The 13,815-nt window shown below is 40.8% G+C and overlaps 1 protein-coding gene across 1 annotated transcript in view; it reads left to right on the top strand.

Annotated features, from left to right (window-relative positions):
• SWAP70 (switching B cell complex subunit SWAP70) overlaps window positions 1-13,815 on the top strand; it is an 86,445-nt gene that overhangs the window by 47,231 nt on the left and 25,399 nt on the right. Inside the window, exons 3-4 of the mRNA XM_033206052.1 lie at window positions 299-472; window positions 12,534-12,761. Coding sequence (XP_033061943.1) covers window positions 299-472; window positions 12,534-12,761 — 402 coding nt within the window. The remainder of the gene's footprint in view (window positions 1-298; window positions 473-12,533; window positions 12,762-13,815) is intronic.

Raw genomic sequence — 13,815 nt, 5'->3', positions numbered from 1 at the left:
TCTATTTATTAATAGGAAGATAGTGTATACACATGAAACAGTAACTATTTGAGAGGTCAATATTTTATGTGCCAAGGGAGTGATATGGACAGATGTTGGTTCAGTGTCATGCTAAATGTAACATCTTAATTGAGCCACTAGAAGTGTAATACCTAAAGCAAATATGTAGGATATGGCTGTTGGTTAATTGGATTGATTAAAATGGGAGCCAAAAGAGGCTTTGTCTTTCCATTTTACTTGCCTTATATACTGCTTATATCGGACTGATTTGTTGGAGTTTTTCCTTATTCCTTTTTAGGTCCAAGACAACTTTGACAAGATTGAATTCAATAGGATGTGTTGGACCCTATGTGTCAAAAAAAACCTCACAAAGAATCCCCTGCTCATTACAGAAGAAGATGCATTTAAAGTATGGGTTATTTTCAACTTTTTATCTGAGGACAAGTATCCACTAATTATTGTGTCAGAAGAGGTAAGGGGTGTGGCTTGGGGAGTTTTTACTTGGTCATTTTAGCATTTAATAGACCTGGCTTGGTATTTTTTCTGTTAATTCAGCATAGATATGGAAGGAGATCCTTGACTAGTGTTTTTGGATCAGAGGCAAAGCAGCCTGAATATAGAAAAGCCTTCCAAATGTAGTAATTTGGGGCATGTAATACCCCTGGAGGTTTGCAGGAAAAGTGGGTCTCTTCCTCTCTAAATGACTATGATGATAAGTGAATCTATCCTCATGTTCAAAGAGTGTTCTGTACAAGTCACAACATAATTTTAATACTACTTGCATATTGACAAAATGTAACTGACTGAGTGTTGGTACATGGGAAACACATAAGATCCATAATGTTGTTTTCAGGGCTGTTTTGTGTGAGTAAATACTATTCTTGTTTCAAAGTCCAGGGTGATGACTTTCCATACCTTTCAAAGTAAAATAAACAGAATGCTTGTTTTGTTATTTTCCCTACTCTTCCAAAGGAAAAAAAAATAGGAGTAAGGCTTCTGTGCTATCTTACTGTCCTAAAAAGTGACACATGTTAATACATGGTTATTATAGTAGAAAATTTAGAAAAGATTAATATGTACAATTAAAATCAGCCGTAGTCCCCACACTTAAAAAGGATTCATCTGTAATCCCTTAACCTTGGACAAATGATTTAACTTGCAAGTCTTCATTTTCTCATCTGTGAAATAAAGCTAATTATAATATTTACTCTAAGGATTGTGAAGTTCTGCATTTAAAGGATTTAGCTTAATGCCTGGCACTTAATATGTACTCAGTAACTCTTATGACTACTCTTATTACATGCATTTTTGCATACTAGTCTGCTTATTTTCTTTGGATAAACTTCCAGCAGTGGAATTTTGAGTCCTAAGAAATGCACACTTTCAGGGTATTAGATGAACAAGGCAAAGTTGCCCTTCAGAAAGGCCGTACCAAGGCCTTAAAGGGTGGGAAGGATTTTGACCAATAGTGAAGGCAGAGGAGAATTCTGGATGGAAGCAACAGTAGGCAGTATTTTATGAGTCAAGGAAGCAAAGGGCATGTTCTAAAAGGAGTGAGGGAGGTATCCAGCTTGACTGAGTTGCCAGTCAGGATGCTTACTTAGAAACAGCCACACTGGCTGATTCAAGCCAAAAGGGGAATTTTTTTTTTTTTTTTGGAGACAGCGTTTCGCTCTTATTGCCCAGGCTGGAGTGCAATGGCGCAATCTTGGCTTACTGCAACCTCCACCTCCTGGGTTCAAATGATTCCCCACCCCTCCAAGTAGCTGTGATTACAGGTGCCTGCCACCACATCTGGCCTTTTTTTTTTTTTTTTTTTAAGAGACGGGGTCTTACTCTGTTGCCCTGGCTGGAGTGCAGTGGTACAGTCATGACTCACTGCTTTCTCAACCTCTTGGGCTCACGGGATCCTCCTATCTCAGCCTGCTGAATAGCCGGTACTATAGGCATACATCACCACATTCAGCTAATTAAAAAAATTTTTTTTGTAGTAATGGGGTCTTGCCATGTTGCCCAGCCTCATATCAAACTCCTGGCCTCAAGTGATCCCTTTACCTCAGCCTCCCAAAATGCTGGAATTACAGGCATGAGCTACTGTGCAGGGTCTAAAAGGGAATTTTTAAAAGGGATACTGGATAGCTTACAGAATCATCATGATGGCTTAAACAACAGGTGTGGAGGCTATGCCGTTTGGTCTGTTCTATTTACTGTACTGACCACTTCAGTGAGGAACCACAAGGAAAATGCTGCTGCCACCAGAGGATGGGTGTTGCACTTATACCATGGAATACATCTGGTCCTAGGCACTGATTGCTGCCTGTGTTAGTCCATTTTCATGCTGCTGATAAAGACATACCCAAGACTGGGCAATTTATATAAGAAAGAGGTTTAATGAACACACAGTTCCATGTGGCTGGGGAGGGTTCACAATCATGGCAGAAGGTGAAAGCATGTCTCACATGGTGGCAGACGAGAGAAGAGAGCTTGTGCAGGGAAACTCTCCTTTATAAAACCGTCAGATCTCATGAGACTTATTCGCTATTATGAGAACAGCACAGGAAAGACTTGCCCCCATGATTCAATTACCTCCCACTGGGTCCCTCTCACAACACCTGGGAATTCAAGGTGAGATCTGGGTAGGGACACAGCCAAACCATATCACTGCCCCAGAACTCAAATCTTCTTGCAACTGTTCTTCCTACAAGGGAGTGTTCTCCATAGTTCCCACTTCCCAATTATCATCAGGGTATGATGTATCTAATTGGCATGGCCTAGGTCAGGCACCTTGTACTAGCTGCAAAGGAGTCTTGGAAAGGATACATTTGCATTTTCAGCTTCTACATTGGCAGGTAGGGATTTCCCCAGACATAAGAAAAGGGTTAAATGCTGGGCAGTCAAAAAAGAATGATACATGTCCTTTCTCACTGGAACATGATGACTGTGAAGAAGACAGGTGGTAGACGAAGCTGGATAGTTTTGACTTTATCCTGTAGGCAGTGTGAAAAGATGAGCTGCTGATGATTTTTGAGGAAGAGAGGGATAGGTGAATAGATGAAATATGGATACATGGGAGGTGAGAAGTTGAGAGAAGCTAAGTGGCATTGAGGACTAAAATACAGTGAGAGGCCGGGCGTGGTGACTCAAGCCTGTAATCCCAGCACTTTGGGAGGCCGAGACGGGTGGATCACGAGGTCAGGAGCTGGAGACTATCCTGGCTAACCCGGTGAAACCCTGTCTATACTAAAAAATACAAAAAAAAAAAAAAAACTAGCCGGGCGAGGTGGCGGGTGCCTGTAGTCCCAGCTACTCGGGAGGCTGAGGCAGGAGAATGGTATAAACCCGGGAGGCGGAGCTTGCAGTGAGCTGAGATCCGCCCACTGCACTCCAGCCTGGGTGACAGAGCAAGACTCTGTCTCAAAAAAAAAAAAAAAAAAAAAAAAAAAATACAGTGAGAATGGAAAAGAAGGCCAGATGGGAAGAACCTAGAGGTCACAGGACCAAGCATATACTGCCTGGCTGTGGGGAAGTAGAGACAAGTTTCAGGCCTGGGCAACTGGGGAGTAATGTAGTGTATTTGTTTAAAGCATGGTCTCTGAAATCAGACTGACTGGTTTGAAACCCAACTCTACCACTTCTTAGCTATGTGACAAATTACTCATGCTCTCTCTGTTTGGAGTTCCCCGTCTGTAAAATGGTGATAACTACTTTCTTCATTGGACTCTATGAGGATTGAAAAAATTGATGTATGTGAAACATTCAATAAAGTTGCCTGGACCTATGGTAGCTGCTCACTAAAAGGGGTGTGTGTGAATGAATGATAGGATGATGAACAAATTTGGGACATATTGCATGATGGTGGGTTTGGTACAGTTGGGATTTTAGGTGGAAAACCCTTGTGGATCTGTGCACTAGAAGTGTTTATCTAGAACTTGTGAGAGGCCACGGCTGGAGACAGAGATGGGAAAACCACAGGAGTAGGTTAGATCAGGGAGGAAGACTATAGTTGGAGACATGAGTGCCAAGGACGGAACCTTGGGACCATTTCTGTAGCAGAAAGAGGAAGTAGTTTGGCAGAGGAAGTTGAATTGAACAGGGTGTGAGGTAGGAGAACTGGGATAGTGGTGAGTCATAGATGTCTAAGAAACACAAAGTTTTAAGTAGCACAAAAGTAGTTACTGGCATTAGATGCTATGCAAAAATTAGACAATGGTAAGTGAGAAGTTGCCCTTGGATTTAACAATTAGGTGCTCATTGGTTTCACTGTAGTGGTGGGAACAGTTTCTTAGTGCTTGATAACAATAATGATGTAATCGTGTATGTATGTTAAAAAGGAAATGAAAAATAAAACATGCTATGAAATTTTTGTCCAAGGAAATTGTCTAGCTTAATACAGAGGTATATAGAGGGAATGTCTGTAGAAAAGATATACCAGTGGTGATTTTAAAACCTAACTGCTGCTTGAAAGAACTGTGCAAATAAAATTTACAGTATTTTAGACTAGGTACACTGGCTGAAGCCTATAATCCCAGCACTTTGGGAGGCTGAGGCGAGCAGATTGCTTGAGCTCATGAGTTCAAGACTAGCCTGGGCAACATGGTAAAACCCCATGTCTACAAAAAAATACAAAAATTAGCTGGGCATGGTGGTGTGCACCTGTTTTCCCAGCCACTTGGGAGGCTTAAGTGGGAGGATGGCTTGTGTCTGAAAGGGTGGTTTGAGCCTGGGAGGTGGAGCTTGCAGTGAGCAGACATCATGCCATGCACTGTAGCCTGGGAGATAGAGCCAGACCTTGTCTCAAAAAGAAAAAAATTTATAGTATTTTAAAACATTTTGTAGTTATACTGTGTTCCACAATTAATTGTGTTTTCTTCGAAAAACTGAATGTGGGGTGGGTCTTTTACCCTTGATGTTTTGTTTTTTTTCCATCACTAAAATATTTGGTGGACTTGAAAGTGACCTTGTCCTGATTTCAGAATTAGAAATTAATGAGTATTTTTATTGCCTTAGGCGGCACTTGCTTAATGTGGATGACATGTCAATGGCTTTAAATTACCATTGAGCCACAGGCTGTGAAGGGAGCCAGTCAGCATCAGTTTTCTGACTACTCTGCCTAAGAAACTTGAAAGATTTGTGCTGCAGGTGTCCCGAAGAATTGGGACCCACATGGGCCTTGATGTGCGTTTCTGTAGGCCAGAGCCCAGCCAAGGCTCCTGGCGTGTTTATCTTCGCCTTTGCAGGCTAACAGAAATGTCTTGATTCTCTTTCAAATCAAGTTAATTTCTTTTTTTTTTTTTTTTTTTTTTTTTTTTTTTTTTTGACACGGAGTCTCGCTCTGTCGCCCAGGCTGGAGTGCAGTGGCCGGATCTCAGCTCACTGCAAGCTCCGCCTCCCGGGTTTACGCCATTCTCCTGCCTCAGCCTCCCGAGTAGCTGGGACTACAGGCGCCCACCAACTCGCCCGGCTAGTTTTTTCTATTATTTAGTAGAGACGGGGTTTCGCTGTGTTAGCCAGGATGGTCTCGATCTCCTGACCTCGCGATCCGCCCGTCTCGGCCTCCCAAAGTGCTGGGATTACAGGCTTGAGCCACCGCGCCCGGCAAAATCAAGTTAATTTCATTTGAGAAGTGAACAGCCTTTCTTTGATTTGTTAGAATAGCCAGGCAGCATACCTTGTCATGTTACTGTTTGGACTCACTCTGTGCTTTGACAGCTTTTATTCTCTCAGCATTTCTTCTTGTTAGAAGTAGAATTTGAGTTAGTTTTACAGATTTTCCTCTGGGGCCAGGAGTGCTTGTGTGGGGAAAGAAGGGATCATTGGAGTAGATTTATGTGAGATTGCTTTGTCTAGCTACTGAACTACCCTCCTGAGGTTAAACACATGGATTTGTATTTATGGAGCTATTAGCCTATCACCTGGCCTTTGACCAAGCACTGCAAACTCAAGGTCATGCTATATTATGAAAAATACATTCTCTGTTAGCTTTTGCTTCCTTTCTGAATAATAACACTTCAAAAACTATATTTCGACTGATTGTAGACTTACAGATTTTAATAAAATTTAATGTGAAAACAGATATATTTAAAAAATAAATTCTGTAGTATAATTTTTCATGAACATATAGCTGGGTTTAACTTGTTATCTTATCAATAGTTTTAGGCTTATAAATTTAAAGTAATATTTGTTTCCAATAATCCACTTACCGTAATGATCATTTGCATTTTGTTTAAGTCTAGAGTGTTTTTTAAGAAAGATTTTTCTTTTAAGCCTTAATTAATACAATGTAGGAAATAACCACCCTGGCTCAGTGGCTCATGCCTGCAATCTTTGGGAGGGCAATCTTTGGGAGGCTGAGGCGAGAGGATTGCTTGAGCTCGGAAGTTTGAGACCAGCCTGGGCAACATGGTGAAACCTCATCTCTACAAAAAATACAAAAATTATCTCGGCACAGTGGCACATGCCTGAAGTCTCAGCTACTTGGGAGGCTGAGGTGGGAGGAGCACCCAGGAGGCGGACATTGTAGTGAGCTGTGATCATGCCATTGCACTCCTGCACTCTAGCCTGGGGGGACAGAGCGAGACACTGAGTCCAAAAAAAAAAAAAAAAAAATACAATTGTCAGCTGGGGTGCAGTGGCACACACCTGTAATCCCAGAACTTTGGGAGGCCGAGGCAGGCTGATCACTTGAGCTCAGGAATTCGAGACCAGCCTGGGCAACATGGTGAAACCCCATCTCTGCAAAAAATATAAAAAATATAAAAAATTAGCCAGGCAGGGGTGCTGTAGTGGGAGGATCGCTTTCGCCTGGGAGGTCAAGGCTGCAGTGAGCCAAGATCACACCACTGCCTCAATGAGACCCTGTCTCAAAAAAAAAAAAAAAAAAAAAGAACTGTGGCAGTTAGCCAGGTGTGGTGGCTCATGCCTGTAATCCCAGCTATTTGGGAGGTTGAGGCAGGAGAATTGCTTGAACCCAGGAGGTGGAGGTTGCAGTGAGCCGAGATCGTGCCACTGGGCAACAGAGCGAGACTCTATCTCAAAAAAAAAAAAAAAAAGTTAATGTTTGCTTTTGATTCAGTTTCCTGTTACCCAGAAAGTAGTGTCAAGTCTGTTAAATAAATATTTAAGTGACTTACATAGTGAAGTTAAGATGTTTCTGTCACACAGATGTAAGAAATAGTGTGTCCCCATTTGAGTTGGTTCCATAATTTTTGTAAGAATATATTCCTGGAAATATGTGCCTGCAAAGTATAGTTTTTATTTAGTATTCGTTTCTCACAGAACCAGGAACAAAACAGGATGTGTCTCTTGTGTACTTATTTGGAAGAATTGCCTTGATGCAGTTAAAAATTGAACCTGAAATAGTTTTAAGAGACCCTAAATAAAATAAAACCTATTAAGCCAATAAAATGCCCCTTATTAATGATGATAAAGAATTTTTAATAAAATAAATTTTGGAACTGAAGGCCTCAAAAATCACATGTATCTTGAAAGTTTATTCTTTGTTATTTTTGGTGAAACTTGCTTGAAAGGAGGAAGTCAGCTGCTTCCTGAAACTGAATGAGCTCTTAGAATTGATGCAGGCCACTAGAGACTAAAACGGCAACACGTGATTTATTATTTAGTATAATTGAATAGTGGAGAATGGTAATGTTTGTCTCTCCTTGGCCCAATATAATGAATCAAAAGGCCCTTAAGTTATTTGGTTATGGTAAGTATATGATTGTGTTGAAAGTCAGCAGGAAATGAATCTAGATTAGTTGTCTGGCACAGACACTGGGATTGCTGAGCAGATCGAAGCTGGGTGCTAATGACAACTTCATAAGGCTTGGGAGGGCACCTTCAGAAAGGTTCAGGATGAACCTGGCAAGCTGCTTCTAGAGCTGAGTTTGCTGCTAATAGGTGCTTTCTGAGTTACAAACATAAAAAGTCATCTGATTTTGAAGAGGAAACTGAAGCTTGGAGTGTGAATGGCTTGGGTTCGGTAAGAGGTAGGTGAGGAAGAGCTAAGACTGATCCTTGACTTCTGCCAGGACATGGTCAGTCAGCTCCACCATCTTGTCTCACCAACGTGTAGTCATCTTGCACACACATGTGGCTATACACATGTGCTTCCTTTGCCTTGTTACTGAAACTTCGACTTGTGCCTGTACTCCTTTTACCCCAAGTTGTAATCTGCCAGCCTGGGCCCTTCTTTTTGCTGCCTTAGGGAGATTGAATTTCTGTACCTGTTAATGCTACTGATTATTTTACCTTGAGCAATTGTTTACCTTAATGTCCTTTTTAACTCTCTTTTTCTTGCTTTTATCTCTTCAATCTCTTATTTATTTGTTTATTTTTAAAAGATGGAGTCTAGCTCTGTCTCCCAGGCCGGAGTACAGTGGCACGATCTTGGCTTACTGCAATCTCTGCCTCCCAGGTTCAAGCGGTTCTCCTACCTCAGCCTCCCGAGGAGCTGGGATTACAGGTGTGCGCCACCACACCCAGCTAATTTTTGTATTTTTAGTAGAGATGGGGTTTTGCCATGTTGGCCAGGCTGGTCTGGAACTCCTGGCCTCAGGTGATCCGCCTACCTCAGCCTCCCAAAGTGCTGGGATGACAGGCATGAACCACCACGCTTGGCCTTCAATCTCTGAATCTTTTTATACCTTTCTCTTTTCTGTCCCCTTTTCTCCTTCCCTCTTCCCTTTTCCCTCTTTTTCTTAACATTTTCTTTTTTTCTCAACATTTTCTTTTTTTCTCTTCCTCTGCCTATCCCTGTTACTTCTCTTTACAGAGCCAAGGAAAACCTGATAATATCTGATAAGTTTAACAGTAGATGACATATCTCCAACAAGAAAAAGGAAAGATCTAAGTGTGTTTTTCTCCAACAAGTAAATTTTGGTGAACACTTACCATGTGCGGTTACAGGGTGTAAGATAAATCTTTGTCCTAAAAGAGCCTACAGCATCTCACCAAATTAAATCAGTAGACATATATGTATATGTGTATGTAAGTACTTTTTTAATGAGATAGGGCCTTGCCCTGTTGCCCAAGCTCAACTGCAGTGTTGTGATCATAGCTCACTGTAACCTCAAATTCCTTGGCTCAAGCGATCTTCCCTTTTTAGCCTCCTGAGTAGCTGGGACTACAGGCGTGTACCACCACACCTGGCTAACCTTTTAATTTTTCTCTAGAGATGAGATCTTGCCATATTGCCTAGGCTGATCTTGAATTCCTGGCCTCAAGTGATCCTCCTGTCTCCGCTTCCCAAAGAGATTACAGGCGTGAGCCATCACACCTGGCTTCTCTTGATATTTTTTGAACTTGGGATATTTTGTGAATGTATATGCCCTTGCAAACATGCATGTCTATTTTGCTGTTAAAATATGTTATTTTACAAAAAACATTATAACCAAATTATTGGAAATGCAAAGAAGAAAAAGGAAAAAAAGTAACTCATGATCCTATAGTAACAAATTAAACCTACTATTTCTGGTTTATTATTATATTTTATTATATTATAATATAATTTTTAATATATTATTATATATTAAAATATTTTGACAAATATTTGTCAAAATAACATAATCTTTGTGCAGTAGAAATCATAGGTATTTAGTTTTGCATTCTTCGCTTTCTTTTGTTTCATAAATGCTTTCTTTAAATGTAATTTTGAACGGTTGGATAGTATTTCACTCAGTGTAGAAGGGAAGCAACATTAGTGGAGTACCTGCTATGTGATGGGCATTGTGCAAATTGCTCCATATTTGTCTCATTTCATCCCACAGCATTTCTGTAAGTATTATTATTATTTTTTTTTTTTTGAGACGGAGTCTTGCTCTGCCACCCAGGCTGGAGTGCAGTGGCCGGATCTCAGCTCACTGCAAGCTCCGCCTCCCGGGTTTATGCCATTCTCCTGCCTCAGCCTGCCGAGTAGCTGGGACTACAGGCGCCCGCCTCGTCGCCCGGCTAGTTTTTTGTATTTTTAAGTAGAGACAGGGTTTCACCGTATTAGCCAGGATGGTCTCGATCTCCTGACCTCGTGATCCGCCCGTCTCGGCCTCCCAAAGTGCTGGGATTACAGGCTTGAGCCACCGTGTAAGTATTATTATGCCCATTTCATAGAAGAGAAAATTGAGGCTTAGCTTAGTTAATTTCAGTTTAGCAAACGCTAGTTGAGCTCTGAGGTACCACGCTGAGTTTTGGGGATTAAAGATGAGTGGGACATGGTTCCTCCTACAAGGAATGCAGAAAATGGTAGAAAAACAAATGAGTGTAAATACGCTAAGTGCAGTGACCTAGAAAAGGAACACGTGACCTGGGTTAGGGTTGGTCAGAGCAGGTTTGCTAAAGCAGCAGTGCTTCTCAAAACTTCAGTGTGCATATGGAAGTACTAGGGGTGTTTGTTAAAATATGGATTCTCATTTTTGGTCCTTTGGTTGGTCTGACAGTCTTTATTTCTAACAAGCTTCCAGGTGGTGCTGACGTCGCTGGCCCACATACTTCATTTTGAGTAGGAATATTCTAGAGGATGTAGAACTTGAATAAATACCAATTAGCTGGGTTGAGAGATGGGAAAAGGTATTCTAGACAGAGAAGACAGAGTGGGGAATGACATAAAGCATAAGGAAAGTATGGTAAGAGGGTAAACTACTTATAATCTATGGCAAGTGGTGGCAAACTATAGCTTGCTGGCTAAATCCAGCCCACAGCCTGTATCTGCATGGCACGTGTGCTAAGAATAGTTTTTATATTTCTAAAGGGTTGAAAAAAACAAAATCAAGGAAGAACACGTGATAGGGAGGCACAAAGCTTAAATATTTACTGGTCAACCCTTTACAGTAAAAGTTTGCGCCCCCTTATCTGTGGTATTGGCGGTATTGGCGGAGTGTAAAGTCTGAGGTGGGACATCTTTGAGAAAGTAGGCTGGGGATGATCACCAAGGGATACAGAGGAGCTTGGCCTCTGTCTTTGAGGAGATCGGGAGCCAGGGCAGGGCTTAAAGAGGGCAGTGTCAGGCTCTGGCTTTTGTTTTAGAAAAATCCCTCTGGCAGAATATATATAAAAGGGGGCGACCTGTAGGTAAGGATACCAACCAGGAGGCCTGACCAAAAGCAGATTGAGTAGGAGTGACAGAGTTCAGAGCTCCCTGGGACAAAGTTTTAAATTTTATTGTCACTGCAACCCATAGGAAGATAAACATTTTATATCATGACCCAGCATGCATATACACTCAAAGCAAAACTTACCACAAAACACTGTTTCTTTACTGTGGATGAACTCACATGTTTTTCATTCCATTAAAAAAGAAAATGCTGTTGCTACCCACTAAGTTGACTTCGTAGTGGACCGTAACCCACAGTTTTCAAACTTATTAGGGAGCTCATTTAGGGAAATAAAACAGCAGGATTTTGTCATTGGTTTGATGTGGAGGGTGGGGAGCAAGAATCCTGACATGGATGTGTGAATGGTGTTATTTCCTAATGGAAATCAATAATAGAGGGGGGAAGCCATTTGGAAGGTAGAGAGGATTCATTCATTTTTGTACGTATGTTGAGTTTGAGAGCACTGTAGGATATGTGGGCTTTCCAGAAGATAAGAGGTATCAATTCTCATTCAGTTTTACTGCCTTATTGTTTTGTTTAACTGCTGTTATTTCTTTCTTTACTATTTTTTTTTTTTTTTGAAACAAGGGTCTTGCTCAGTTGCCCAGGCTGGAGTGCAGTGGCACGATCTCCGCTCACTGCAACCTCTGCCTTAGGTTCAAGTGTTTCTCATGCGTCAGCCACCTGAGTAGCTGGGATTACAGGTGTGTGCCACATGCCTGGCTAACTTTTTTGTATTTTTAGTAGAGATGGGGTTTCACCATGTTGGCCAGGCTGGTCTTGAACTCCATACTTCAAGTGATCCTCCTGCCTTGGCTTCCCAAAGAGTTGGGATTATAGGCATGAGCCACTGCTCCTGGCCTAACTGCTGTTATTTCAATAGCAGTATTTTCTACACAAAGTATGATGTTTTAGGATTTAGTAAGCTTTTCCTGCTCAGGCTAGGTATTCCACCATTATTTACAACATTGTAGTGTTCCAGTGGGAGGAAGCAGCATGAATTTTGAATAATTGGCTTATGTGGAAAGTTTGTAAATTGATCAATAACTTATACGTATTACTTTGAGATGTTTAATTTAGCACTTATATGTTCAGTAAGACTAATGTTCTGATATATTGAAATATTTAACAGAGTAATTGGATCACATTAATTCGTTTGTATATTCTCATATCTGTTCAGTTTGTTTTAGCTCTGCATACAAATATACTGCACTATTAGAGGGTTATCAGTTTTTGATTCCTTTACTTATTCTGCACTAATACAGACCAGTGGCATTTTATTTATACTCCTATCCCTGTATTTTAGGAGACTCTTTAAAGATAGGCATTTCTGGAATGGTAAAGAGTATTTCCTAAGTTGAACATATCAGTGTTTATAACATAAATACATAACTATGTTAAAAAGTTTTTTTTAACTAGGAAATAATTGTTCCTTCTACATTCTTTATATAGATTGAATACCTGCTTAAGAAGCTTACAGAAGCTATGGGAGGAGGCTGGCAGCAAGAACAATTTGAACATTATAAAATCAACTTTGATGACAGTAAAAATGGCCTTTCTGCGTGGGAACTTATTGAACTTATTGGAAATGGACAGTTTAGCAAAGGCATGGATCGGCAGACTGTGTCTATGGCAATTAATGAAGTCTTTAATGAACTTATATTAGATGTGTTAAAACAGGTAAGAATTTTGTTACTGTATTTTTTTCTCATCTTTAGAATTTGACATTTTAAAATTAATATTTTTATCACAAAGATGAGTATAAGTCACTTATTTTCCTACACTGATTTCGTTTTTTTTTTTGAGGCAGTCTTGCTCTGTCACCCATTCTGGAGTGCAGTGACATGAACTTGGCTCACTGCAACCTCCATCTCCTGGGTTCAAGGGATTCTTGTGCCTTGAAGGCATGCACCCCCATGCCCAGCTAATTTTTGTATATTTAGTAGAGATGGGGTTTTACCATGTTGATCAGGCTGGTCTCGAATGCCTGACCTCAAGTAATCCATCCACCTCGGCCTCCCAAAGTGCTGGGATTACAGGTGTGAACCACTGGGCCTGGCCTGATTTTGAATAGGAATAAAATTTCTTATTTTTCCAGTCTTGTATTAGGCTTTTCATTTAAAAAAATTATTGGTGCAATTTTAAAGTACAGTTAAGAATTTTAAGTACAGTTAAGAATACATATATTACTATATATTAACTTTTTTTTTTTTTTTGGAGACGGAATTTCGCTCTGTCACCAGGCTGGAGTGCAGTGGCATGATCTTGGCTCACTGCAATCTCCGCCTCCTAAGTTCAAACAATTCTCCTGCCTCAGCCTTCTGAGTAGCTGGGACTATAGGCGTGCGCCACCATGCCCAACTAATTTTTGTATTTTTGGTAGAGATGGGATTTCACCATGTTGGCCAGGATGGTGTCGATCTTTTGACCTTGTGATCCACCAGCCTTGGCCTACCAAAGTGCTGGCATTACAGGTGTGAGCCACTGCACCCAGCCCATTTCCAAAATATTTTTAAAGTATCTTCCTGTCATGTGTGCATTCATAACCATTGATCCAGAAAGATCTCCATGGCATAATGCTGAGTGGAAAAAAAACCACACTGCTGAACAGGAGATACCTTGTAATCCCCTTCAGGTAATGTTAATGTGTGTATGTAGAGCTGTCGGGAAGATGCTTGCCAAAATGTTTACAGTGATACCTCTAGATGGTGGGATTTTGGTGAATTTTTTTCTT

The sequence above is a fragment of the Trachypithecus francoisi genome, unplaced genomic scaffold (genome assembly GCF_009764315.1).
Source record: "Trachypithecus francoisi isolate TF-2019V2 unplaced genomic scaffold, Tfra_2.0 Lachesis_group8, whole genome shotgun sequence".
Lineage (NCBI taxonomy): Eukaryota > Metazoa > Chordata > Mammalia > Primates > Cercopithecidae > Trachypithecus > Trachypithecus francoisi.
This window is presented reverse-complemented; position numbering and strand designations above follow the sequence as displayed.